The sequence below is a fragment of the Pseudorca crassidens genome, chromosome 16, assembly GCF_039906515.1.
Source record: "Pseudorca crassidens isolate mPseCra1 chromosome 16, mPseCra1.hap1, whole genome shotgun sequence".
Classification (NCBI taxonomy): Eukaryota; Metazoa; Chordata; class Mammalia; order Artiodactyla; family Delphinidae; genus Pseudorca; species Pseudorca crassidens.
This window is the reverse complement of record NC_090311.1, coordinates 55,878,532-55,902,638: the sequence shown is the minus strand read 5'-3', so window position 1 is coordinate 55,902,638 and position 24,107 is coordinate 55,878,532. Positions and strand designations below refer to the sequence as shown.

General features: G+C 43.0%; 1 protein-coding gene across 30 annotated transcripts in view; it reads right to left on the bottom strand.

The window, feature by feature from the left end:
- The window catches only part of KCNMA1 (potassium calcium-activated channel subfamily M alpha 1), a 748,425-nt gene that overhangs the window by 297,246 nt on the left and 427,072 nt on the right, over nt 1–24,107 (bottom strand). For 29 of the 30 annotated variants that reach the window (XR_010935922.1, XM_067710429.1, XM_067710402.1 and 26 more), the window contains exons 4-5: nt 10,546–10,639; nt 9,581–9,692 (exon numbers count right to left, since the gene is read on the bottom strand). Coding sequence is in view for 29 of the 30 variants with exons in the window: in XM_067710429.1 (XP_067566530.1) it covers nt 9,581–9,692; nt 10,546–10,639 (206 nt within the window). In the remaining variant the exon portion in view is untranslated. Of the gene's footprint in view, nt 1–6,781; nt 8,985–9,580; nt 9,693–10,545; nt 10,640–24,107 lie in introns of those variants that run through there. The other variant, XM_067710430.1, reaches the window with a different exon arrangement.

Below are 24,107 nucleotides of genomic sequence, written 5' to 3'. Positions count from 1 at the left end.
ACCAGAGTCCTTTCTTTTCAGAGCCCAAAAGGCCACTTCGGCTGCAGTAAGAGTCCTGGCGATGAAGCTGGGGCTGGTGCCAGGGCCTCTATTATACCTTTTTGCCTACTCCGGCCTTGCGCACATTTAATTCCATTTGGGGAGGGTGGTGAGGGGTTTCATTGACACCACACTAATGAATTCCCTAGCATCCGTCCAAGAAAGTTAATTACTTCGTTTCTATACAGACTTGGTACCATTGGACCTTCCACTAAAAATAACTTCAATAAACATTTGTTAAGCTTCCACTGCATGCAAGAGTGTCCCAGAGGTACAAAAAGGAAAAGTTCATGGTACTTTCCAACACAAGACTCACATCCGAGAGCAGCGGTGTCCAAGAGAATTTTCTACGACGGTGGAAATGTTCTCTATCTGTGCTGTCCACTACCTTAGCCACTAGTCATGTGGATCTCTTAAGTACTTGAAATGTGGCCAGTATGACTGAAAAATTGAGGTTTTATTTTATTTAATTTTGCTTTTAATCTACGTTTAGATAGTCAGATGTGGCTAGTGGCTACCCTATTGGATAGCATGGTCTAGGCTGGAAAGCCTTGCTACTTAAAGTCTGGTCCCCAGGCCAGCACCCATTAGCATCCTCTGGAGCTTGTAGAAATGCAGAGTCTCTGATCCTACCCCACACCTCCTGAATCAGAAACTGCATTCGAATAAGATCTCCTGGTGCCTCATGTGCACGTTGAAGCTTAGGAAGCACCCTTCTAGGGAGGAATTCATTCGACAGTCATAGTTAGAAGATACGTATATATCCAAGTGGTTCTCATCCTTACTGCGCTTTAAATGCAACTGGGGAGTGTTAAAAAAAATGCTAAGCCTGGGTCACTCCCCCACTCCCAACCCAGATCCTCCCATCTAATTGGTTGGAGCTTTGGCCTGAACATGGTGAGTTTTAAAAGCTCTTCAGGGATTCTAAGAGACAACCAAATCTGCAAACCACCCGAGCACAGACTAGGACAGTGGTTCTCAAAACTGGGTGGACATCAGGATGACCAGGAGGGCTTGCAAAACACACAGATTGCTGGATCAAGCTCTCAGAGTTTCTGATTCACTGGGTCTGGGTTGGGTTCTAAGAATCTGCGTTTCTAACAAGTTTTCAGGTGATGCTGATGATGCTGGTCCGGCAACCACAGGCTTAGTCATTTTAAAGCACCGACTCCGGAATCAGACCGACCTGGGCTGCATCCTGGATCCACCATTTACTACCTGGGGAAGTTACCTAATCCCCAAACCTCAGCTTCCTAAACTGTAAAATTGGACTAACAGTACTTACTTTGAGTTGCTGTAAACGCTAACAGAGATAATGCCTATGAATTGTGGAGCCCAGTGTCTGCTCTTAATAAGCAAGTTCATTATTAGCATTAGTGGAAGAAGACACCCATTCACTCAACAAGCACCAACTGTGTGTCAGGCACTGTTCCAGACACTGGGAACACAGCAAAAACACAAGATGGTCAAGGTCTCTGCCACGATACCCACAGAAGTTGAGTTCGAACTCTGAGTAGAAAACAGACTGATTATACAGCTCTTACAACATTAATCGCAAGAGCAAAGGAAATAAAGGTCAGGGAAGAATTCATTCCAGCTGGGAGGATGGGAAAGCTGCCCACAGGAGGTGGGATTAGAGCTGTGCATTCCTGAGGAGAGAGACGATATTCAGAGCAGCAGGGAAAGAACTCACTCCTGAGGCAGGGACGAGGGAAGGCGAGCAGGGCAGATGCAGCCTGGTGGGGCTGCAGCTGGAAGTCTAAGGAGAAAGAGAGGCAGGGCTGAGTGCCTGGCCCCGGCCTCCACTCTCTGCCCAAATCACACTCGGTTTTCGGTTTTATTTGTTTTTTGTTTTGAATATCAATACACTAAAAACTACTGATGTCCAGAAAGCTTTCATTCTTGATTACTCTCCCCCAATGCAGAGTTTAGTTAATGAAGGTTCTGATATGAACCTCACTCCACCTGCTGTGGGATTCCTCAAGCAAAGGAGGGGCCTTGGGGCGAGACGCCCTATGAAGTGGATGGACAACACAAGAGACTCCTGGCCCTTCAGCCGAGCCCCCCTGAAAGACTGATCACTAAAGGGGAGAGCGGGGCTCTGACCCCGCACACTGCTTCCCTTGGGAAAATGGTGACAGACCATCACAGCTCACTCCCTCATCTGGCATTCTCCAATTCCATTCCTCTCTACTCTTAAGGAAATTCCAAAAAGGCAAGAAAGCATGAGCTCTAAGGAAAGAGGGCTTTAAGCAAAGGACATGCAGACCAAACACGTTCTTCTCGGTTACGACAGCCTCACAGGAAGGGGTGCCCGGACCTCTGTAACTTGCTTGAGTACAATGATCACAGGCACATCTATCTAGTAATTCATCTGTTCCCAAGAAAAACAAAAACAAAAACAAAACTCATTGCTAGATAGAAATGCAGGGAGGCGTAAATTCTCTGGTTCCAAACAAGATCTCCCCGTGGGTCTCCTCCCATGATAGGCTGGAAAAGTGCAAAGAGTCAAGGGCACAGAGGGCCCTCAATGCCTACTAGAGCTTTTGGACTCCGTGGCGCTATGTAGAGCCACTTGACAGGTCTGAACAGGGGCATGGGTCCCAACTTAACAGTTTCTGGCTCTCTATGACTTTGGGCAAGTCACTTACCCTCTATGAGCCTCAGTTTCCTCTTTGGCAGCATGGGAATAATAGGAATACCCCTTTCAGTAGGCAGAATAATGCCTCCACAGATGTTCATGTTAACACCCAGAACACGTGAACACGATAACTCACATGGCAAAAGGGGGGAATTAAGGTCGCCAACCAGCTGACCTTGAGATGGGGAGGTTACTCTGGGTTATCCAGATGGATCCAATGTCCTCACGAGGGTCTTTAAAAGTAGAAGAGGGAGGCAGAAAAGAGAGGCAGAGAGAGGTGAGGACAGAAAGAAAGATCAGAGAGGCAGTGTGAGAACTCAGCCCACTGTGGCTGCCTCTGGAAGCTGGAAAAAGCGAGGAAATGGAATCTTCCCTGGAGCTTCCAGAAGGAGCACAGCCCTGAAGACACTTTCATGTCAGCGCCGAGAGACCTACGTTGGACTTCTAACCCACAAGACTGTAAGGTAATAGACGGGTGTTGTATTAAGGCGCGACATCTGCCGCAATTTGTTCCTGCAGCAACAGGACACAAGCACATCCATCTGGCAGGGCTGTGAGGCTGATACCTGGCACACCGTAAAAACGCTTTCTTATCTCAGGTGGTATTACCATCAGTGGGCCCCTGCCATTCTCCAGACAGGGCAGGCTCCTCTCCGGCACAGGACGCTCGCTGCTTCCCACTCTGCCTGTCTCACCCCTCACCACAAGCCTCAGCCGACCCCAGCCCCTCGAAGCCTCCCCGCTTTCCTCCACCCACGTGAGCTCTTTCTTCTCTGAACTGCCACAGCCCTTGCAGCCTGGACCTCGCAATTTCGGACGTAATTAGATAGCTGATAGTGCTACCTGCTGTTGTCGCATGAGTGTTTATTTTGGTTCCAAAACTAAACTGAAACCTTGGTCTCAAACAGGAACTATGTTTTGTCCTGTCGTTGTTGTTGTTTTTAAGGACCTGTGCTTTTATTTTTAACAGTCCTGTTTTTATCATCTTTTGACACAAAAAGGGACTGCTCAGGCATGTATTTATAAGTAGATACTCTACATCATTTTAATTTCCCTATGACTGAGCACTAACTCATTTTTTCTATTTTTTAGCAGAGTTTTCTATTTTCCAGCAGAGTTTGCTAAAGGGTCTAAGGTCTAAGGCCAGGTCTAACACAGACTAGAGAAGCACATTTAGTTTTGTTTTTTTTGCGGTACGCGGGACTCTCACCGTTGTGGCCTCTCCCGCTGCGGAGCACAGGCTCCAGACGCGCAGGCTCAGCGGCCATGGCTCACGGGCCCAGCCGCTCCGCGGCATGTGGGATCCTCCCGGACCAGGGCACGAACCCGTGTCCCCTGCATCGGCAGGCGTACCCCCAACCACTGCGCCATCAGGGAAGCCCATGTTTAGTTTTTGACCACAGTTCAGTGACTGGGGCTCCTCACCATACCCTGATTTCATCAGTCACAGAAGACGGGACAATGTTGGAAATCACAGTAAAACTAGGAAAGGAGGTGGCCAAGCATGTGTTCCTCTTATCCCAGGGCTGAGTACACAGTAGGTGCTCAATAACAGCCAGTTAAATGACTGGCTGGTGCGTGTATTCTTATCTTCTCCTCCACTCTCTTCCTTTAACCCCACAAGATGACCCTCAACAAAAACACATCAATAAACAAAGGAGGCACAGCCCATTGACCTACCTTGGGGACATAGTTCGCACAAGAATGAGACAAACAGACAAAAGCGTTCTCCCCAGAGCATGTTATTCGAGTCTCAAAATAAGATTCATCTCTCATTTCAAGGTACATTTATTTTAGTGAGGATTTTGTGAATAAGCTAGTGTGTGGGAACAGGAATTAAAATAAGCAGCGACTTGCTGCCTGCCGACATGGATGTCCTCACATCCCACTGCCTTATTTTTGGTTCCATTCCGGTTTGTTTTCTTCTCTGGGACTTTAAAATATGATAGAGAGGTTAGAAAGAGAGGCTGGGGATAATCATCGCTTCTCTTCATGAAGCTCGTCCCCACTACAACTCCTTGAGGTGAGTGCTATTATTATCCCCATTGGACAGGTGAGAAGACTTGAGTTTAAGACAGGGAAAATGACTGTGCCCAAAGCGACCCATTGGAAAGTGGCTGAGCACGATGTGAATTGAGATGGTGGAGCCCAGAACATGATACCGATCCAAGTAGCTCTACTGACCTAGGACCTGCAGGAGCCCCCAGTATCTACCTATATATCTGTTTCCCTCTCTTCCTCTCAGGTGGAGCAGGTCCGATCCCCAAGTTGCTAGGGTACCCTGGGACTCAGGAGACTGAACGCGAGCTCTATTTGTTTCCCTGGTCTTAATGGCAGTTCTAGAAACTGGAGGTAGACAAGGAAAAGTGAGAAGAAAAGGTGACACGAGCTATGTGTGTTTTTAAGCAAGATCTCTTCCTTTCCCTGCCTGCCTGAAGTGAAGCTTCTATGAGATAGGATGAAACAGAGGGATGCCAACATAAGGCAGCCAAAGCTGCTTAGTCATTCCCAACCCAGTCCTCAAAACCCCAAATCCCTCAAGGGTAAGGACAGAGGCAGAAGAGCGGCCTAAGAGAATGGACATGAAGTCAGACCAGATCTTGGGTAAAGCACGCCTTTCCCTACTCCCAGCCTACAGGACCCTGGACAAGAAAGTTAACTTCTTTGAGCCTCCGTCTCCTTATCTGTAAAATGGGACAATATTTCCTACCTCATAGGTTTGCTATGAGGATTGAGTTCACGTCTGCAAGGGCTTAGCGGAGCGCCCAGCACATAGCACAGCTGGAATTAATACTAGCTGTTTTTATAAATATACTGTCCAATGCACTAAGATGATGCATGCAAAAAAGTAAATAAATATTGTATTATATAATATGCAACCATATATTAAGAACAGGAAATCAAACGTGATGCAAGTTATGCTCCAGAAAAGGTAAGGGCAGCGGGGGGGGGGGGGGGGGGCGTGGTGTTCATTTCACTGTTTATCCTCCGCGGTGCCAGCTACAGCACAGTCCTCTGCTCCTGACCAGGCTCAAGAAGCGTGTGCAGATCTGGGACAGACTTCAGTTTCCTGCATCTTGTCCCAAACCTCAGCCAGTACTTTTCATTTTCTAAGAGGAGGGCAGCACTTCCTGAAATGCCCTATTTGATGGGATTATTCCTTTTACTTTATAAGCCATACCTCACGGGAATGTTCATTTTATCTCTGGCAGCTCATCGGTACAATAATTGTTTCACGGTGTAATAACCCATGTATTAAATCAGATGCAGGAACCTCCTCAAATATCATTATACTGAATTCTCTTCCATAACAGGCAGACCAGTTTTGGATTTTACCCAAGGGGCTTAGTTACCAAAGAACCAAAAGTATTCCATTAAACGTGTTTTCTCCTGCAAGAGGAGAAAGGTTCTTAGTTGTTGTTGTTATTATTTCATACCCCAAAGGTTGCTGGTCTTTGTTTCCAACTTCAATAGCACTTATGCTTCCTAACATACTATGTAATTTACTTATTTATTAAGCTTGTTGTTTCCTGTTCTTCCCCCACTGCAATGTCAGAGGGTGGAGTGCTGCCTATTTTATTCACTGTTGTTTCCTAATCATCTGGAAAAGAGCCTGGCACATAGTAGCTGCTTTATAAACATTGTTCAATTCACGAAGAAATTAAAGCACATTCTAGAGCATATTTTTTTTGAAGAGCAAACACAACTGAAGCAAAGTGTCTCTCATAACTCTTTTCTCCCTCTCTGTTTTTTTTTTTTTTTTTTTTTGCGGTACGCGGGCCTCTCACTGTTGTGGCCTCTCCTGTTGCAGAGCACAGGCTCCGGACGCGCAGGCTCAGCGGCCATGGCTCACGGGCCCAGCCGCTCCGCGGCATGTGGGATCCTCCCGGACCGGGGCATGAACCCGTGTCCCCTGCATCGGCAGGCGGACTCTCAACCACTGCGCCACCAGGGAAGCCCTCTTTCTTTTTTTTAACTGAACTATAGTTGATTTATAATGTTGTGTTAGTTTGTGGTGTACAGCAAAGTGATTCAATTATATATATATATATATATATACACACACACACACACACACACACACACACACACACATATATATTCTTTTCCATTATGGTTTATTACAGGATATTGAATATAGTTCCCTGTACCATACAGTAGGTCCTTGTTGTTTATCTATTTTATGTACAGTAGTTTGTATCTGCTAGCTCCAAACTCCTAATTTCTCCCTCCCCTACCCTCTCTTCCATTTTTCTGTTCTCTCAGACTGATTTTCACTAGATCAGAACACACCTCCAAAAATCAGGATGACATCATCCACAAAAAGGCCTGGGTTGTTTTTTACAACATCCAAGTCCTCCCAACACTAAGACTCCAGGGAGTGTTTCACTCACAGCAAGGAGACCTGGCTCCGCACCCTGACCTGGGGCGAGCCCTACCAGCTGCAGAGGAGGGATGTTTCCACCACAGTCAGGTAGGGGTCCTCTCCATCTTCTAGGACCACAAGGAACCCTGACATAAAATTCAGATTCAGGAAGTATGAGGGCTGGAAGGTAATTTAGTCTAAACCTCCCCATTTTTCTGATGGGAAAACTGAGGGTCCAGAAAAGTGAGTGGTTGTTCAAGTGCGCAGAGGCGTTAGAACATAGCCAGGAAGAGAAGGCAGATTCCTTTTCTTCCTCCTTCCTTCTTCCTTTCCCCCCTCCACCCTTCTCTCTCTTTCTCTCTCTCTCCTCCCTCCCACTCTCTTCCTCCCTTCTTCCTTCTCTCTCTTCCTTCGTTCCTTGTCTATTTGTTTGGGGGTGTGTTTGTGTGAACTCTTCACAACAGGATGGTTTAGAAAGAGCCCCGGTTAGCAGTCCATACATAATCTTGACCCAGGTACGTTGGTGATTTAATTCACTAAGTTCCCAGTCCTCTGCAACAACCAAGATTCCAAATTTTCTCAAATTTCCCATAAATGATGCAAGAGGCTTAGAGATTTTCTGAAATGAAAGAACCTTAGCGATTGTCTAACCCAACCTCTGTCTCACAGATGAAAAACAACAGGCTGAGGGAAGAAGAGTGAGTTCCTCAGGTCACAAGGCTGGTTAAGAGCTCAGCTGAAATGGCTGGGACCCCAGGCACCAGAGCAAATTAACAAACACTCAGGGTGTTTCTCAGATTGGTGTGCAGCTCTAATGGTCGCATCGTGCTGGCAAGAAAACCCCATCTAAGCAAGCACCCCTCAGATAGGAAGGAAAACATTTCCACTGAGCAACTGAATGCAATGTTAATGAGAAAACTAGTAGAAAAGAGAATCCAAATAAGATACACACACAGAGATACATACATACATGTATGTATGTGATTACTGCATACATTGTATATAAAAGGTACTTATTTTTAAAATACTTGATACTAGGTATATAATAAATTCACAGTGCTAGTGAGGACATCAAAACATACATGCTAGCAGAAGCATATCTTGATACAACATTTTTGAAAAGTTCTCCATTAATATCTTCACAAACGAAAATATACATTCTCTTTGATCCAGCAAGTCCTCTTCCAGGAATTCTATCGAGAGATAGAATTGTACAGATATGTGGATGAGAGTGTTGACTAAGCCATTGTTTATAGCAGAAAAGAAAACAATCATGTGGTGCATCATTTGGGTCATGGCTGAATAAATGCACTACGGCAACGTATGGGACTGGGTGCAGTTGTCATAAAATGAATCACTACAGAGCTGAAGGGATGGCTGTCACTTATCAGTTAGTAAGAAAGCCAAACTGCAGTGCAATGTGACTGATACAATGATCTTGTACGAAGACCACCACCTCTAAAACACATCCGTGTGTGTTTGTGGTGAAATCAGCATGAAGGAAAGATGTGAAAGTCTATAACGCTGAGCATCCCAGGGAGAGGGCAGCGATGGATGCGGGCGGAAGAGACACTTAATATTTTCATTATGCATCTTTGAATGTTGATATTATATATATATACACACACACACACATGTGTGTGTGTATATATATATATATATATATATATATATATATATATATAACTTTGGAAAAAAATAGGTTGAGACAAAAAATTTCTGAAAATAAAGACAGAAGGATCCCACAACTAGTCCTCCGAGTCCTGTTTCAGTCTCCCCTCTTCTCCTGTAGACCCATGACAGCAGGAACACTCTGAGGAAATTATTCAGTGTGGCAAAGAGAACCCCGAAGCTGTCTCTCTAAGCCTCTGGCTGTCATGACCATCCTCTGAGCTACTTTTCACACCAAATTGTCCTAATCGTGACACAGGAAGTGACCTGCCAAGCAGACACAGGAAGTGAGGTGTGAACACAGCTCCAGCAAAAGCTCTTCCTTTAACACAGGAAAGGAGCTTGATCTCCCTCAAGGTGAGGGTGACCCTAGACACTTACCTCATCTCCCACCCCAGAAGGGAACTCACAACTATAAAGAAACCATGCAGGACCCACTCATCACAAAACTAAGCAGCAGACAGAAGCTAACTTTGGCAGGCAGGCCTTCTGGGGCACCTGAATCAGCTACTCAGAAAGCTGGCCTTGTGCCCGTGGGCTTCTTCATCCAGTCCTGACTCCCAGTTGAATGAAAAGTGACAGAACCATGAAGAGGTCCTGGCTGTGACAGTGATGGCCGCTGGGCTTCCACAATGATAAAACATTCTCTGAAGCACTCACTGTACACATCCTTCTGGGCTACTGCTTGCTTCCAAGAGGACTCTCACCGTCAACTTCTAAAACTCCAGGAGTTGTTCATATGAATCCACAAAACTTTCCTTCTGTGGATTCCCAGTCCTCTGATGCACCCCACACGCACCAGATTCTATATTTCAGCCATGGCTCAGAAACCAGTAAGAAGGAAGGAAGAGAGATCGACTTACCAAGCCAACTTCTGTTTAAGTACACGGACACAAACACGGGGGGGACCGTGAAGAAATCTACTACAGAGTTCACTTCCAGCCAGAACCACAGCTTGTCATTGGCTGCAATAAACTAGGGGGAAGAAAAAAGAAGAGAGGGAGAGAAAAAAATGAGAAGCATGGTGCCGGCATTCAAACTATACTCTTTTGCCAAAGGGTACGTTTTGCTTTTTCACGGGGGCCTGGAGGGAGAGTTTATATTCTTCTTATATCTATACCAATCACATGCTATTTTTGTCTTCGAATTTGCATACACTCTCTAGTCTTTTCTAGAGACTGACTGTAAGCTACGTTAGCCTTGGGGAAAGATCAGGTAGTATATTTTTCTGTGGTTTTCAACGGCATCATAGCGAAGTTTGAATTATCTCACCTTTCTTAAAGTCTCTAATATAAATATAACTATAGATAAAGCATATATGTATGCATTCATTCACACACACAATCTCTGTAATCTACATTCTGTACAGCTCCCTTCATAAACAGGGTCTAGTATAAATCCCCCAAGCCGCAAATTCTGCCCATCTAGCCCCTTGATTCAACCCTCACAACTCACTGTTCTCTCAGGATTCAGCTAAGTGAGCACTGATAAGCATAATCTTAAGAGGAGAAGGTTTTCTTCCCTCCTATTTAAGGTAACCATGCATTCATGCGTGACTAGAGATGAAAAGCGGGAGACCAGTAGAGGTGTAATAGTTATTATTTCAATGCCTATTTCTCCTGCTCGGAACAAAATGAACAGGTACTTCAGGAAATGCTGAGCTAAGGAAAGGGCTCTCTCGCAGAAAATCAGAATGCGGATCTATGGTCTCCCCTGGAAACACTGGGCTTCCTCTTGCCTGCGGGAGCGGATGGCTGATGTGGAATGGTCCCTGGGTGTAAGATGTGCATGCCTCATTGTGCTACTGAGCAGTGCTGTTCAAACTTACCCGCAAGCCAAAGTAGAGAAGGAAGAACACGTTGAAAGCCATGTCGATCTGTAATGTGAAATCTTTGTAGAAATTCTGGCAGGATTCTATTGGGCTATTAGACAGGAAGAAGAAAAAGCAAGAGGTAAATGAAAAGCATCGTCAAGTCTTCCACGTTGCTGTGCAGTGGTGGTGCTTGGGGGAGAGGACAAAATGAACGTTCATAAGATAAAACATTTGGTCTTTCTGTCCCCTGTGATCATCAAGCAAGCATTGCCAGGGGGTCTTTCCATTCAACCATACAGTCTTTTGTTCTTTTATTTGTTTTCATCATTTTATACATATACTATGTTCATCAACATTCAACAGTTGAGCTAAGAATCTAAAGAGGCTCATGCAGACACCATGGAGGAAGGACAAGCAGAAGAAACCACCGAATTCCTCAATTTCATATTAACCCTTAAAGAACTGACTTCTTTTAGAGGACACAAACGTAAGCTAAAAGCAGTCCCTCCTACTCTCCGGCACATTAGAAATGAAGCCCATTTTCAATTAAACACAATGGCTGTGTTTTAGACCTTTTAAAAGCCATCAGTTGATTAGTAAGAAAGGACCCAGGAGCATCTCAGGAAAGCTGTGGAGGAGAGGATCCTCCTCGATGTTCTGGCTAGACTAAATATGGACTTAAATGCAGCACTCTGATCTGGGGAAAGAAGCGTTGCCCAACTGGTAAAATTCAAGACCATTAAACCAATATATTGAAGCAGTACTCTAAGGGTTAATTTTTTTTTTTTTTTTTGGCATGCAGGTTAATTGCCTTTGCGTGTGTCAAGCAGCCAGTGCGAATCCCCAGCACACTCTACTTTGTTCAAGAGTAGGCAGTTCAAAAGTGTACGACTATACAAACTGGTACATGGCTTCCATGTGCTTTCCTGCATCAAACTGATCAGAGGATCGAGTGTGAAAAGTCCCAAGGTCTGGGCTGGGTGGGAAGCAGGAAAGCCTCATAAGCCTTTCAAAGCTGTGAATGAAAAGTCACAGTATACTGTTCTCAGTGAGCACATGGTTCTACTCAGGCCAGGAACATCAAGAAGGTGAGGTGAGGCAGAGAAGGGAGGATGGAGAGAAGTAAAATACTTCCCCCAGATGGGAAGCAACATGGACCTCCCGGCCAGGAGAGGGCTAGCTTGAGAAGTGCAGGATGGAGGATTTCCGAGTATCACCACTTCGGAAATTGCTGTACACGATACCGGTTAGTATAGTTGTACTTCTGTAGCGGCAGTGCTTGGCTGTTCAACAGGCAGGAATCTGTGCAGTATGAGAATGCAGGGCCCACTTAAAGGCAGGGTGAGTCCGTCTGTGGGATTCTCCGATCATGTTACATGCACCGGATTTATCCATTCTTCATCTGTATTACAAGTCAAACATGCCCTTTGTCATCTCCCAAGTCACAAATATGTGGAAAAGCCTCCGGACAAGCATGAAGACGAATCTACATGTGCATTTACACACTAAGCGGACTGAACAGAAAACAAACACTGAAAAACAGTTCTTGCATAAAGGAAATGGCAACTGCTAGGTTTTCACTAAGGGAAAGTGGGAGGAGAGACAGCATGGAGTTTGCTTAGTCCAATGCTGAAAGGAGGCAGGAGCAAAAGAGACTCAACACCATAGCCCACCCTGCTCTTTGCCTGGCCTCCTACTCAGGTATTGATTCAATGAAAAAAGGAGAATTCAGGCCTGGGGTTAACAAGTGACACTTCTACAATTCCCAAGCCATGATGGCATTTTGTTTTGTTTCAAGAACAAGACCCACAAGGTCCACATGTGTCAGAGTTCTTAGCTACTCTAGCTGCAAGGAAAAGAAGTACATGAACTAGGTTGACCAGAAGTCCACTACAGATCCCAAGGGATGAAGAGACAATGCAGCTCTGTGCTATGTAAGCCACTGGTATGACGTGCTACAGAAGTAGTGAAGAGTAAACAGTGTGTGTGTGTGTGTGTGTGTGTGTGTGTGTGTGTGTGTGTGTGTGTGAGAGAGAGAGAGAGAGAGAGAGAGAGAGAGAGAGAGGAGAGAGAGAGAGAGGAGAGAGAGAGATTGAGGATGGGGGGGCTCTGTTGGTAAACACTGTGTTGCACTCATGTCTTCCCTTGTGCCAGCAGTGACTTAGCTGTGCATTATAAATTCGTTTTCATCAAGACTGATGTATACACAATTTAGGGGACGGAGAGAAAGTCTTGGTTCTCAAGTCTATTATGGAAAACCCAGTGTCACTTCACCAAGGCCACACAATAACCTTACTATTGCTCTCACAATATTTACTGGTGGTATATTTGAGGGCCCTATGAGTTCCCCAGCTCCTATTAATTCCACTGCTTCTGTAGTTAATTTCGTAGTAACCTTGAAATACATCGAGCAGGGAGAGTATCTGCTAGGCTGTGGAAGAGAATGGAACAGTGGGGGAAGAGATGTTAGCTCAATGCCATTGAGGATATTTCGGTTCGACACAAATGGAAGTAGATGTTTGAAAGAGTATAAGGAATTAGGCTGTAGCAAGTTATTTGCACTGTTTCTTGACTTCCCTGTCATTTCTGCTGTTCCCTCCTATATTGCCCATCCCTAAAGGTAGCAATGAGAGGGCTTGATGCTAAAGGACACTCTGTTGAAAAATATACCTCAACAGCACTCCTGACTTACAGAGAACAATGTTGAAACCAAAATAGACCTTCTCTCTAGTCTTTTATTCAAAACTTTATAGAACTGATTTAATCATCCTTTTATATCATTCCTTGAGTCTCAGACTTTGAGCTGAAACAATAAAGGAAGTAAATTATGCTGCTGGTGCTGGAGGCTTTCCCTCTGGCTGAAGCTCACCAGTAACGTGAGCCACTTCACTAAGATGAAGAAGGGGGAGAGAAGCAGGAAACTCTGCAACAGAAGAGGGCCAGCCCCCAGGAACCCAGTAGGACCGGAGTGATCAGGGAGTCTGGTTTCTATCTCTCTCAGCTCTTTCCTGCTTGCCGTAAGAGCCCAAGGAGAAATGTCCTGCCTAGTTTTCTCAAGTGGCATCAGAACGGTTTATCAGGATCCCCTCTAAGATAAATCCTCTGAGTGCCTTTAGTCCATGGACTCACACAATCAAAGACCACAGAGCAGAGATTCTAAAGCCCCATCGTTTCATTCCCCAAATGGAAACAACCCAGGGAGAAGTTCATTGATCTTATAAAAAGAAAATACAGAATTCAACAACAAAAGCCAGGATTTATTTTCCTCCCAAACAGACTTTATCTTAATGATTAATGCTCATTGCAGGACGGAGAATGAAATACAAACTCTTCCTTCCTGTGTAAAATAGAAGAGTTCCTTGTCAGAAATTTTAAGACCTAGAAGTCACTTTATTTTTTCTACAAAGGAAAGTGACTCTGAATTACACACTTAAATGTGGATCGCCATTCTGATGAGGCATGCCCACATCAGAACAGGCTTTTTATGGACATATGTTGCCAACAGAAAAAAAATAAATAAATAAGAGTTTTAAGAACTGAGATAAAAACACTAGACCTGGTAGTAGAACTGACTTTCCCTCAATTGCTCTTGGTTAACTAATGACTTACTAATTAGAGAAGATAAGATAGTTGGTAAGCTGATGGACTGTTCATTACTAGGCTCCCATAGTCCATGGATCAAGTGTGATACTAAAACCTTAGGCAAATTTAGCATTTTGATCAGGACTCTATGATTGGGGCACCTTCAAAAGAACCTCAAAAAAAAGCTGCTCCTGATGGGATAAACTTTCAGCGTAGAACAGGTTGGAATACGAACCCTTGTTTCCTCTTGACCATCAAGTAAGCATAACCTAAGTATTTAGATGTCTCTACAGAGGAAAATGAGACTCACCCAAGTGGGAAATATATCTTTTTTCACCTATTTAACGATACAGTATCCCACGAAGACCTTTGAGCAGGGAGATCCAACAGCCCTTCTTGAAGACTGACTTCAGAACTTATCTTTCCAAAGCATGAGGCAAGCAATGACTACCCAGGTTTTCTTTTAAGGGGCAGGGGGCTAAGGACAACAATCTCACTTCTAGCAGTTGTGATGCCTGTATCATCTCCAAGAAGGAAGTAACTGCCTCTCTTCTCAGCCTCTAAAACCTCCCTGGTATTTTCTGAAGTCTGTTTTCCTAACTCTCTGAGGCTGGCTTTCCAACCCTTTGAAAATATTTCTCCAGAAGAGTGTTTCTCAAACTTTAGCATGCACCTGGAGGGCTTGTTAAAACACTGGTGGACCCCACCCCCAGAGCTCCTGATACAGCTGGCGTGGTATGGGGTCCTGAGGATCTGCATTTCCCAGATGCTGCTGCTGAGCCGGGGACCCCACTTTGAGAACCACAGCTCTTGAAGAACTTTCCTGCAACTACACACTCCTTACAGGTGTTGCTGCTCAAGGTGACTCCTATTCAGACCTGAACAAAGAGGATTAAGCGTTCGAGCCCATCCCCAGACAACCACCTGCCTACCGCTTAACGAAGTGCTGAGATCAAGGGGTTGAATAGAGACTATCATTTTCAGATGTGAACAGGGCGATGGGGGTGGTGCGGAATTAAGACAATACAGGGAAGTAATTACGATGCCACCATGCAAGCTTCACCAATGACATTCCAATTAACAACCAGACAGTGCCTGAGGAGCACATTTTTAGTTTAAGATTAAAAGGAAAAATGATGAGGGCTGGATTGGGAGAGGTTGTGGAGACCGTCATTTATGAGGGAGAAAGAAATGTTAAGCATTTTAGGAACAGCAGCAGCAGCAAATATCCGAGATAATTTAATATATAACCACATGAGAGGGAAGGGACTAGCTGAGGAACAAAATAGCACTTTGTGAAATAATTTCCAACATTTAAATTCTCCTCACTCTTGTGGTGAGTCCCTTTTTAAATTGGATGGAGCTTTCTCAATTCCCACCAGGATTATGGACCACCAGAGTTCAGGCTCACACGCTACGGACGTGAATCAATACAATAAGCTTAATGATTCCAGACTCTTCTCCTAGTCTCGCCTCTGCAATGTTGCCGGATTAATTTAATTAAACGGCGTCATTCATCCACCATCATGGCTCTCTCCTGCCTCATGCATCAATTCCAAGTCTGGCTGAGAAAAACCTCTAAAACCTAGCCTCACCCTGTATCTCCCATTTTCAACCGCGCTCCACGTCAAAGCCCTTTGCTGCCACAAGCTGGTATCTTCATAATTTCATGCATGTGACACCCCGCATATTCCTAATTTTACCTCTACGCTTCTGCTGTGGCCTCTTCAAATGCTCCTCCCTCTTTGTGTTCAAACCTCAGGCAGCTTTCAAGGCCAACCAAAAGGCATGGCACGGCCAATTATTCCTGCCCTCACTGAACTCTCCCATCTCTGAATTCTTACAGCACTAGGAGCAAGGAATTCTTAACTGTCTCGGAATGTTGCTCCTCATTCAATTCAATATAATAATACCTGGCGATTGTATAGAGTTTACACATACTATTGCATTTGGTCCTCACAACTTTGCAAAATATATAGCAGCAGACATTTTGTTCTAATCCCCCATTTTGCAGAGAGAGAAGCAGAGGCTCAGAAACCTACCCAAGATCATGTAGCTAAGCGGTAGAGTTGGGACACAGACCCAGTATCCTTTCTGCCATACCACCTTCCTTTTCCAGATAATCTGCCATATCCTTGGAGAGGAAAAGGAAGCATAAGACATGGTATCTGCTATCCACAGGGCCTGCCATGGAGCTTACATAAAAGCAACAGGGGTTGACAATGGGGTATGACTGACTGTGGGAAGAGGGAAAGCTGCCCTAGAAAAACATGTATGTGTTTATCGAATGGTCTGGGAAAATTCAGAGGAAGCTGAACTCTCTAACCTGTACCTAACCCTCCTCTGTAAAGACTGTCATGTGGGACATTACTAATCCCCAAAAGTCCTTCCTGGGACCCTGAATGGTAGTGGTGTCATGCAGCTGTCTGCTGAGGCTAAGTTCCTCTAAGTTCCTCTGCTTATAGAGAAATAACTCCTAGTTATCCAGCTGCCTAAAGATGGATGCCTCAGCCTCTCTTAATTCTAGAAGAAAAAGAATGAATACGGTAATGGAGGGCTTCCCTGGTGGTGCAGTGGTTGAGAGTCCGCCTTCCGATGCAGGGGACATGGGTTCGTGCCCCGGTCCGTGAAGATCCCACATGCCGCGGAGCGGCTGGGCCCGTGAGCCATGGCCGCTGAGCCTGCGCGTCCGGAGCCTGTGCTCCGCAACGGGAGAGGCCACAACAGTGAGAGGCCCGCGTACCGCAAAAAAAAAAAAAAAATTTTATATATATATATATATATATATATGGTAATGGATGATAATATTTAGATACTTTTAACACTTCTAATCATGGATTAGACAATAAATAAGCTTTGCATCCCATTCCATCAAAATATAGAAAAATGACATTATATAATCATGGATATTAAGAAACCTACCTGCAAAGGAGAGGTAGTAAATCTAAGTGATTTGAGATTTTCCAGATAACATTAGGATATATCGGATAAGCAAAGTGCTTTGGTTTTCCTGCTCACAAAATAGAAATAAAAGCACCTAGCTAATCAGAATATTTGAGACCAAGACATTTTAAAAGGGAGGCGAGTCTTTACAATGTACTCCAAATTAGAAATCAATTTTCTTATTCATATAATTTTAGGTATCGCAAAAATATCTTGCAAGCTAATAACAATCGTGGATTTTGTGTGAATGGTGTGATGCTAATTAGTCATTGAGAAAGCAAGAATCTTTACGTAGAATATTGTCTTCTAAACTGGACAGCACCTCAGGACTGCCCAGGCCTTGAATGGATCCAAGTTGAAAGCTTTCTATCTGGTGGCTTTTCCCAGTGCCTACATTTTAATTCCCTTGACAGAGCTGTGTACTTAAGAGCTAATCTTTCCAATGTTGGTGCTTTGGCGTTTATACTGGGTGGGGCATGTATTCAGTAAGTTGTGTAGTTTTTATTAGTTTTACCAAACAGAAGCTGGCCTCTTCTGTTCCCCATCATTGTGATTTTACCATAGAACATCGTGAAGTCGTTACCTTCTAAGATGCTGTTATTGCTGATGGGTAAGTTTTTGTTCAATCATTCATCAATACTACTGATAACATCAGAACGGGCCCTTTGTTTTATCATAAAACACTTTTCTTAGACCTTGCAATGGTTCTAATGTGAATAGAAAACACTTTTTGTTACTTGCAGTACTGCTGTACCATGATCTCCAGCCAGTTGGTTAAATGGCTTTGCTGGGAAATCTTCAGTTATGGGTTTGTATCAATCGGCCTATTAAACTTTCTGACAGCAGCAGGCTTCTAATTATGCCTCTGCTCAGTTGATGAGATGTAATCCAACAGCCGCAAGCATATACCTCATTACGGTCATGTTGAAATGAACTGGAACAAATGGAGAGGCAGTATATAAACCCTCACTACTCTCTGGAACCCTATGTGCTCTGTCTTCCTGAGCTCTGAGTGATCTGGAGAACCGTGGAACAATGACAGCAGTGGACTTCAAAGCAGTTCTATGGCTCAGGGTATCTACCTGAATGATGAGTCCTAATAATTAAGCATTCTTCTAGGAGACAAAGAAAATGACACAGATCGCTGTTGGAGAGAACAAAAGATGTCAGTTCCTTACACACTGGATTTCTCAATGAAACACAGAGACCATCTGTTTTCATGAAATCTCTGTCACTTTTTGTGGAGCTCTTCTAAATTTTCTCAAAGAATTTCAATATGGGCTTCCCTGGTGGCGCAGTGGTTGAGAGTCCGCCTGCTGATGCAGGGGACACGGGTTCGTGCCCCAGTCCGGGAAGATCCCACGTGCCGCGGAGCGGCTGGGCCCGTGAGCCATGGCTGCTGAGCCTGCGCGTCCGGAGCCTGTGCTCCGCAACGGGAGAGGCCACAGCAGGGAGAGGCCCGCATACCGCAAAAAAAAAAAAAAAAAAAAAAATTCAATATACCTATCTGAGCTTAGGTGCTCCTTCTCACCTTCATCCCGAACCTTTTCATTCACTAATGCACCCAAGTGTGTAAATCAATAGCAAAATGTGAGTTGACCTCGAGTGGTTAGCAGTTTTAGGTAGTTTTGGAGTTCAGTGGAAGAGACCCCAGCTCTATCACTTATTAGCTGTACGATTGTGGGCACATAATCTGACCTCTCCAAGCCTTGGTTTTCTCATCCGGAAACTGGAGATAAGGATCAAACCTCAAAGGCTGTTGTGAGAATGAAATCGGATAATGAGTGAAGACTAATTACTGAACAAGTGATAGTTATCTTAAAAACCAAGGTAATAACAATAATGATAATAAGAACTGTTTGTAGAAAAATGCCCCAAAAGGCAGTCATCCAAATGAACAAAAACTGACAGGATCAGTTATTTCACATTCTATTTTTTTGTATCTGCTTTACTGCCTCCTTATCAGGTATTGCGATATAATTCAAACGCCCAACAGGATTTGCAGTGAGCTGACATCTGGTGTGATTCTCTATATTACAGCATTCATTTTGGGTAATATTAAAAAAAGCAACACCTGGAAAATGATATTTCCACGAAGGCAGCCATACAAGTCTCATAAATACTAAATAATTAACCAAGATCTCCCGGCAGAGAAAGCCATGAGTCATTTTAATGAGGGGACACACAACATTGTGTATTCTCCTTTTTCCAGGTCTTGAGCAGAGCAAAGAGTTTTCATTTGCCTGGTTGGCTCAGCATGGATGTAGGAGAGGCAGGGGGATGAACCAGTCCTAGGTCTTCTAAATATCTCTTCCAATTCTATGTCCATAGATTATGTATTTCTTCACTGTTGGACTCTTGGAATGATGTCCAAGACAACCTACCCACTAATGCTTGTTTTCTCCAGCTTATCTACAAACTACAATTATTTCAATCACAGTTGTTACCAGAGTGGAATTACTGTTAATATTTGCCAGAAACTTTTATGGAATAAATCAGTTAAGCTACTACATAAAACAGAGTCTTGCCAAATGAATGCTGGTTCAGTTTTCACCAAACTGCCTGAGGAGTCCTGACCAACTGATTCTTTTTTTTTTTCTTCTAGATTCCACATACATGCATTAATATACGATATTTGTTTTTCTCTAACTTCACTCTGTATGACAGTCTCTAGGTCCATCCAAGTCTCTGCAAATGACCCAATTTCGTTCCTTTTTATGGCTGAGTAATGTTCCATTGTATATATGTACCACAACTTCTTTATCCACTCATCAGTCGATGGGAATTTAGGTTGCTTCCATGACTCGCTATTGTAAATAGTGCTGCAATGGACACTGGGGTGCATGTGTCTTTTTAAAATATGGTTTTCTCTCGGTATATGCCCAGGAATGGTATTGCTGGGTCATATGGTAATTCCATTTTTAGTCTTTTAAGGAACCTCCATAGTGGCTGTATCAATTTATATTCCCACCAACAGTGCAAGACGGTACCCTTTTCTCCACACCCTCTCCAGCATTTGTGGTTTGTAGATTTTCTGATGATGCCCATTCTAACTGTTGTGAGGTGATACCTCATTGTAGTTTTGATTTGCATTTCTCTAATAATTAGTGATGTTGTGCAGCTTTTCATGTGCTTCTTGGCCATCTGTATGTCTTCTTTGGAGAAATGTCTATTTAAGTCTTCTGCCCATTTTTGGATTGGGTTATTTGTTTTTTTAATATTGAGTTGCATGAGCTGTTTACATATTTTGGAGATTAATCCTTTGTCCGTTGATTCATTTGTAAATATTTTCCTCCCATTCTGAGGGTTGTCTTGTTTATAGCTTTCTTTGCTGAGCAAAAGCTTTTAAGTTTCATTAGGTTCCATTTGTTTTTGTTTTTATTTCCATTACTCTAGGAGGTGGGTCAAAAAAGATCTTGCTATGATTTATGTTCTTCTTATGTTTTCCTCTAAGAGTTTTATAGTGTCTGGTCTTACATTTACGTTTTTAATCCATTTTGAGTTTATTTTTGTGTATGGTGTTAGGGAGTGTCCTAATTCCATTCTTTTACATGTAGCTGTCCAGTTTTCCCAGCACCACTTACTGAAGAGACTGTCTTTTCTCCATTGTATACCCTTGCCTCCTTTGTCATAGATTAGTTGACCATAGGTGCGTGGGTTTATCTCTGGGTTTTCTATCCTGTTCCACTGATCTCTATTTCTGTTTTTGTGCCAGTACCATATTCTCTTGATTACTGTAGCTCTGTAGTATAGTCTGAAGTCAGGGAATCTGATTCCTCCAGCTCCAGTTTTTTCCCTTCTGATTACTTTGGCTATTTGGGCTCTTTTGTGTCTCCATACAAATTTCAAGATTTTTTTCTTCTAGTTCTGTGAAAAATGCCATTGGTAATTTGATAGGGATTGCACTGACTCTGTAGATGGCTTTTGGTAACATAGTCATTTTCACAATATTGATTCCTCCAATCCAAGAACATGGTATATCTCTCCACCTGTTTGTGTCATCTTTGATTTCTTTCATTAGTGTCTTATACTCTTTTGAGTACAGGTCTTTTTACCTCCTTAGGTAGGTTTATTCCTAGGTATTTTACTCATTTTGTTGCAATGGTGACGGAGATTGTTTCCTTAATTTCTCTTTCTGATCTTTTGTTGTTAGTGTATAGGAATGCAAGAGATTTCTGTGCATTAATTTTGCATCCTGCAACTTTACCAAATTCATTGATTAGCTCGAGTAGTTTTCTGGTGGCATCTTTAGAATTATCTATGTATAGTATCATGTCATCTGCAAACAGTGACAGTTTTACTTATTTTCCGATTTGGATTCCTTTTCTTTTTCTTCTCTGACTGCCGTGGCTAGGACTTCCAAATCTATGTTGAATAGTAGTGGCGAAAGTGGACAACCTTGTCTTATTCCTGATCTTAGAGGAAATGCTTTCAGTTTTTCACCATTGAGCATGATGTTTGCTGTGGGTCTGTCATATATGGCCTTTATTATGTTGAGGAAGGTTCCCTCTATGCCCACTTTCTGGAGAGTTTTTATAATAAATGGGTGTTGAATTTTCTCAGAGCTTTTTCTGCATCTATTAAGATGATCATATGGTTTTTATTCTTCAATTTGCTAATATGGTGTATCACACTGATTGATTTGCATATATTGAAGAATCTCTGCATCCCTGGGATAAATCCCACTTGATCATGGTGTATGATACTTTTAATGTGTTGTTGGATTCTGTTTGCTAGTATTTTGTAGAGGATTTCTGCATCTATATTCATCAATGATATTGGCCTGTAAGTTTCTTTTTATGCAGTATCTTTGTCTGGTTTTGATATCAGGGTGATGCCCTTGTAGAATGAGTTTCGGAGTGTTCTTTCCTCTGAAATTTTTGGGGAGAGTTTGAGAAGGGTGGGTGTTAACTCTTCTCTAAATGTTTGACAGAATTCACCTGTGAAGCCATCTGATCCGGAACTTTTGTTTGTTGGAAGATTTTTAATCACAGTTTCAATTTCATTACTTGTGATTGGTCTGTTCATATTTTCTATTTCTTCCTGGTTCAGTCTTGGAAGGGTATACCTTTCTAAGAATTTGTCCATTTCTTCCAGGTTGTCCATTTTATTGGCATAGAGTTGCTTGTAGTAGTCTATTAGGATGCTTTGTATTTCTGCGGTGTCCACTGTAACTTCTCCTTTTTCATTTCTAATTTTATTGATTTGAGTCCTCTCCCTCTTGATGAGTCTGGCTAAAGGTTTACCAATTTTGTTTATCTTCTCAAAGAACCAGGTTTTAGTTTTATTGATCTTTGCTATTGTTTTCTTTGTTTCTATTTCATTTATTTCTACTCTAATCTTTATGATTTCTTTCCTCCTACTAACTTCGGGTTTTGTTTGTTTTTCTTTCTCTAGTTCCTTTAGGTGTAAGGTTAGATTGTTTATTTGAGATTTTTCTTATTTCTTGAGGTAGGATTGTATTGCTATAAAACTCCCTCTTAGAACCGCTTTTGCTGCATCCCATAGGTTTTGGATCATCATGTTTTCCTTGTCATTTGTCTCTAGGTATTTTTTGATCTCTGCTTTGATATCTTCAGTGATCTCTTGGTTATTTAGTAACATGTTGTTTAGCCTCCAGGTGTTTGTGTTTTTTATGTTTTTTCCCCCTGTAACTGATTTCTAATCTCATAACATTGTGGTCGGAAAAGATGCTTGATATGATTTCAATTTTCTTACATTTACCAAGGCTTGATTTGTGACCCAAGATGTGTTCTATCCTGGAGAATGTGCCATGTGCACTTGAAAAGAAAGTGTAACCTGCTGTTTTTGGATGGAATGTCCTATACATATCAATTAAATCTATCTGGTCTGTTGTGTCATTTAAAGCTTGCTTTTCCTTATTAATTTTCTGTCTGGATGATCTGTCCATTGGTGGAAGTGAGGTGTTAAAGTCCCCCACTAGTATTGTGTTACTGTCGATTTCCTCTTTTACAGCTGTTATCATTTGCCTTATATACTGAGGTGCTCCTATGTTGGGTGCATATATATTCATAATTGTTACATCTTCTTCTTGGATTGATCCCTTGATCATTAGGTAGTGTCCTTCCTTGTCTCTTATAACATTCTTTATTTTAAAGTCTATTTTGTCTGAGTATTGCTACTCCATCTTTCTTTTTTTTTTTTTTTTTTGCAGTACGCGGGCCTCTCACTGTTGTGGCCTGTCCCAGATGCGCAGGGTCAGCGGCCATGGCTCACAGGCCTAGCCGCCCCATGGCATGTGGGATCTTCCAGGACCGGGGCACGAACCCGTGTCCCCTGCATCGGCAGGCGGACTTTCAACCACTGCACCACCAGGGAAGCCCTCCAGCTTTCTTTTGATTTCCATTTGCGTGGAATATCTTTTTACATCCCCTCACTTTCAGTCTGTATGTGTCCCTAGGTCTGAAATGGGTCTCTTGTTGACAGCATATATATGGGTCTTGTTTTTGTATCCATTCAGCAAGCCTGTGTCTTTTGGCTGGAGCATTTAATCCATTCATATTTAAGATAATTATTGATATGAATGTTCCTATTACCATTTTCTTAATTGTCTTGGGTTTGTTTTTGTAGATCCTTTTCTTCTCTTGTGTTTCCCACTTAGAGAAGTTCCTGTAGCATTTGTTGTAGAGCTGGTTTGGTGGTGCTGAATTCCCTTAGCTTTTGCTTGTCTGTAAAGCTTTTGATTTCTCCATCGAATCTGAATGAGATGCTTGCCGGGTAGAGTAATCTTGGTTGTAAGTTCTTCCCTTTCATCACTTTAAATATATTGTCCCACTCCCTTCTGGGTTGTAGAGTTCCTGCTGAGAAATCAGCTGTTATGGGAGTTCCCTTGTACATTAATTGTCATTTTTCCCTTGTTGCTTTCAATAATTTTTCTTTGTCTTTAATTTCTGTCAGTTTGATTACTATGTGTCTCAGCCTGTTTCTCCTTGGTTTTATCCTGCCTGGGACTCTCTGCGCTTCCTGGACTTGGGTGGCTATTTCCTGTCACATGTTAGGGAAGTTTTCAACTATAATCTCTTCAAATATTT